General features: G+C 41.9%; 1 protein-coding gene across 1 annotated transcript in view; it reads right to left on the reverse strand.

The window, feature by feature from the left end:
- The window catches only part of LOC114551609 (FH1/FH2 domain-containing protein 1), a gene marked incomplete at its 3' end in the record, with an annotated part of 62,382 nt that overhangs the window by 37,324 nt on the left and 20,058 nt on the right, over positions 1–5,000 (reverse strand). The window contains exon 3 of the mRNA XM_028572612.1: positions 3,979–4,043. Coding sequence (XP_028428413.1) covers positions 3,979–4,043 — 65 coding nt within the window. The remainder of the gene's footprint in view (positions 1–3,978; positions 4,044–5,000) is intronic.

A 5,000-nucleotide genomic window follows, 5' to 3' on the forward strand; every position in this document is an offset into this window, starting at 1 on the left:
CTACATACTACTCTCTGCTGTCTACTGTGTTTCTCTACATACTACTCTCTACTGCTGTCTCTCTACATACTACTCTCTACTGCTGTCTCTACATACTACTCTCTACTGCTGTCTCTCTACATACTACTCTCTACTGCTGTCTCTACATACTACTCTCTACTGCTGTCTCTCTACATACTACTCTCTACTGCTGTCTCTCTACATCTCTACTACTCTCTCTACTACTCTCTCTCTCTACATACTACTCTCTACTGCTATCTCTCTACATACTACTCTCTACTGCTGTCTCTCTACATACTGCTCTCTACTGCTGTCTCTCTACATACTGCTCTCTGCTGCTCTCTCTACATACTACTCTCTACTGCTGTCTCTCTACATACTACTCTCTACTGCTGTCTCTCTACATACTACTCTCTACTGCTGTCTCTACATACTACTCTCTACTGCTGTCTCTCTACATACTACTCTCTACTGCTGTCTCTCTACATACTACTCTCTACTGCTGTCTCTCTACATACTACTCTCTATTGCTGTCTCTCTACATACTACTCTCTACTGCTGTCTCTCTACATACTACTCTCTACTGCTGTCTCTCTACATACTACTCTGTACTGCTGTCTCTCTACATACTACTCTCTACTGCTGTCTCTCTACATACTACTCTGTACTGCTGTCTCTCTACATACTACTCTGTACTGCTGTCTCTCTACATACTACTCTCTACTGCTGTCTCTCTACATGTAGGTGCTCTACCCTGAAGGCATCGTTAGGAGCAGACCGGGACAAAGGGGAGACGAGGACATGAACAAACATGACTCAGCAGCCACAAGAAACACTTTCACTTCACCTTAATGTTTCTGCTCTGATCCCCTTTAGCAGTTTAGTCCTGCTGACTTTAGCTTTGCATGGATTTATGTATGTCTATTTCACAGTTATGAGAGTTTCTCTTTAGGTTTACATGTATTTATTTATGTCTATTTCACAGTAATGCGAGTCTCTTTAGGTTTGCATGTATTTATTTATGTCTATTTCACAGTTATGAGAGTTTCTCTTTAGGTTTACATGTATTTATTTATGTCTATTTCACAGTTATGAGAGTTTCTCTTTAGGTTTGCATGTATTTATTTATGTCTATTTCACAGTAATGCAAGTCTCTTTAGGTTTACATGTATTTATTTAGGTCTATTTCACAGTTATGAGAGTTTCTCTTTAGGTTTGCATGTATTTATTTAGGTCTATTTCACAGTTATGAGAGTTTCTCTTTAGGTTTGCATGTATTTATGTATGTCTATTTCACAGTAATGCGAGTCTCTTTAGGTTTGCATGTATTTATTTATTTACGTCACTGCTGTGGGAGTCTCTCTGCAGGCTGGACTAACTCTAAGACTCTGGTTTTCTTGTCGAACCCTGAAGGAAGGCAGCGAGCAGCCTCTGTCATTCAAAATACAGGAAGCGTGCTGGGAAATCCCCTCCAGGGCAAGAAGGGTGAGGTCATGCCAGGCTGCGTGGGGGGAGGAAGGGAGGAGAAGGGAGGGAGGGAGGGTGGAGAAGGGAGGGAGGAAGGGAGGAGAAGGGAGGGAGGAAGGAATGTACTTTTAACTAAAATGACGTCTATTTGTGATGATTTCTTCCGGATGATTATGAGTTCTGCTATGTGAAAGGAACGGTTTCTTTAGCAGCATAGTTGATCTGAGTTTGGGAAACGTTTGAAAACTGAAACTGAAACGTCGGTCCGATAAATCGTACGAGCGTCGGACTCTTTGTGAAGGAGCCACGGAAACAGAGAACCAATCAAATCGCTGAAACCTGTCGAGCTTCACGTCAGATAAAAGTTAACTCTGACCAGCCCTGCAGGTCTCAACTGGTCTGTGGTTTCTAGAAAGACAGACAGGCACACAGAGAGACAGACACACACACAGAGAGACAGGCAGACAGACACACAGAGAGACCGGCAGACACACAGAGACAGGTAGAGAGACAGGCAGAGAGACACACAGACAGGCAGAGAGACAGAGAGACAGACACACACACACAGAGAGACAGGCAGAGAGAGAGACCGACAGGCAAGGGAAATTTTAGATGTACAGTAACACACACACACACACACACACACACACACACACACACACACACACACACACACACACACACACACACACACACACACACACACACACACACACACACACACACACACACACACACCTTCTGTTACAGGTCATCCCTGAACAGAGACAGCTGTAGGTAAGATATCAACTGTAGCAGTTTCAAATAATTATTTACAAATTACTTAGTCTCTGTTGTTATTAATAATAATAATAATATTATTATTATTATTAATAGTATAATAATAATATTATATTAATAATATTATTAATATAATAATATTAATTATTATTATTATTATTATTATTATTATTATTATTATTATTATTATTATTATTATTATACACATTACACACCGGCTATATGCTCAGAGAGAGATGTCAGAGTGGGGGGGGCTGCACATGGAAACTGCCCCAAGCAAGTGTGGGTTCTCTCCACTGGCTTCCTGTTTGTTTCAACAATAAAAGTGTGAAATAATGAAAACATGTCTTATATTTTAGATTCTTCAAAGTAGCCACCCTTTGCTTTTTTTCTGTCACCTGTCTGTCTTACCAGTCTGGGTCACCTGACTGTGTCTGTGTCACCTGACTGTGTCTGTGTCACCTGTCTGTGTCTGTGTCACCTGTCTGTGTCTGTGTCACCTGTCTGTCTTACCAGTCTGTGTCACCTGTCTGTGTCTGTGTCACCTGTCTGTCTTACCAGTCTGTGTCACCTGTCTGTGTGTGTCACCTGTCTGTGTCTGTGTCACCTGACTGTGTGTGTCACCTGTCTGTGTCTGTGTCACCTGTCTGTCTTACCAGTCTGTGTCACCTGTCTGTGTCACCTGTCTGTGTCACCTGTCTGTCTTACCAGTCTGTGTCACCTGACTGTGTGTGTTACCTGTCTGTGTCACCTGTCTGTGTGTGTCACCTGTCTGTGTGTGTCACCTGTCTGTGTCACCTGTCTGTGTGTGTCACCTGTCTGTGTCACCTGTCTGTCTTACCTGTCTGTGTCACCTGTCTGTGTCACCAGTCTGTGTCACCTGACTGTGTGTTACCTGTCTGTGTCACCTGTCTGTCTTACCAGTCTGTGTCACCTGTCTGTCTGTCTTACCAGTCTGTGTCACCTGTCTGTGTGTGTTACCTGTCTGTGTCTGTGTCACCTGTCGGTCTGTCTTACCAGTCTGTGTCACCTGTCTGTGTGTGTTACCTGTCTGTGTCACCTGTCTGTCTTACCTGTCTGTGTCACCTGTCTGTCTTACCAGTCTGTGTCACCTGACTGTGTGTGTTACCTGTCTGTGTCACCTGTCTGTCTTACCTGTCTGTGTCACCTGTCTGTCTTACCTGTCTGTGTCACCTGTCTGTGTCACCCTAAAGTCTAACTCACACAGACTCAACCGATCAGTCCAACCGATTGGAGGCTGAAGCTGAACCTTCAAAAACCTTCAGCGTCAAATACTACTACTACTACTACTACTACTACTACTACTACTACTACTACTACTACTACTACTACTACTACTACTACTATAAAAGCAACAGCAGCTTGGGGGGAGAAACTGTGACCAAATCTGCTGCAGGGCTAACTATTCAAACACACTCACAGCTAAGACACTAAGTTATGTCTACGTATGCAACTAAATACACGGATAATATAGAAATAAAAGAGGCGGGAAGATCAGGGGAGCATTGTGAAAACAGAACGCATTGTCAAATCTAATTTTTGCACAATAAAATCGATCTATATGATCTATATTCCATACACAGACGTGGAGGTTTCAGTATTTGTGTGTGTGGATGGAAAGCAGTGAGAGGAAATCCTCGCCGCTGAGAGACTCGCGTCACTGCGGTGGGAGACGAGAGAGTTTCCCCTGAGTCAGACGGAGATAATTACCCAGGATGCCGTGCACGCGGACAGACAGCTGAGTCCTCAGGATCAGGATGGGCTTCTTCCCTTTTCTGTGGAAAAAGAAAAAGGAGTTCAGAAAGAAAGCTGAAACCTCAGAGGAATATTTGACTTTCTGGAGACACACTAAACACTCAGAACATGGGGCTAACACACGGCTAACACACGGCTAACACACGGCTAACACACGGCTAACACACGGCTAACACCCGGCTAACACGCAAACAGACACGCAACTAAACCACCGCGAACACACAGACTTGGGAGTTTTAAATGGACTTTACTGAGACTCTGAACTGAACAAAAATGGCATGAAAAACATCAAAAAAAAGCAACAAAAAGGCAAGAAAAATATCCAAAAAAGGCGACAAAAAGGTGACAAAAAAGGCAAGAAAAATATCAAAAAAAGGCAACAAAAACATCCAAAAAAAGGCAAGAAAAATATATAAAAAAAGGCAAGAAAAACATCCAAAAAAAGGCAAGAAAAATATCCAAAAAAGGCAACAAAAAGGTGACAAAAAAGGCGACAAAAAAGGTGACAAAAAAGGCGACAAAAACATCCAAAAAAAGGCAACAAAAACATCCAAAAAAGGCAACAAAAAGGTGACAAAAAAGGCAAGAAAAATATCAAAAAAAGGCAAGAAAAATATCAAAAAAAGGCAACAAAAACATCCAAAAAAAGGCAAGAAAAATATCCAAAAAAGGCAACAAAAAGGTGACAAAAAAGGCGACAAAAATATCCAAAAAAGGCAACAAAAACATCCAAAAAAGGCAACAAAAAGGTGACAAAAAAGGTGACAAAAAAGGTGACAAAAAAGGCGACAAAAACATCCAAAAAAGGCAACAAAAACATCCAAAAAAGGCAACAAAAAGGTGACAAAAAAAGGTGACAAAAAGGTGACAAAAAAGGTGACAAAAACATCCAAAAAGGCAAGAAAAATATCCAAAAAAAGCGACCAAAAAGGCGACAAAAAAGCGAACCCAGTGAACACAAACAGACTTCCTGCTAG

The sequence above is a fragment of the Perca flavescens genome, unplaced genomic scaffold (genome assembly GCF_004354835.1).
Source record: "Perca flavescens isolate YP-PL-M2 unplaced genomic scaffold, PFLA_1.0 EPR50_1.1_unplaced_scaf_21, whole genome shotgun sequence".
Lineage (NCBI taxonomy): Eukaryota > Metazoa > Chordata > Actinopteri > Perciformes > Percidae > Perca > Perca flavescens.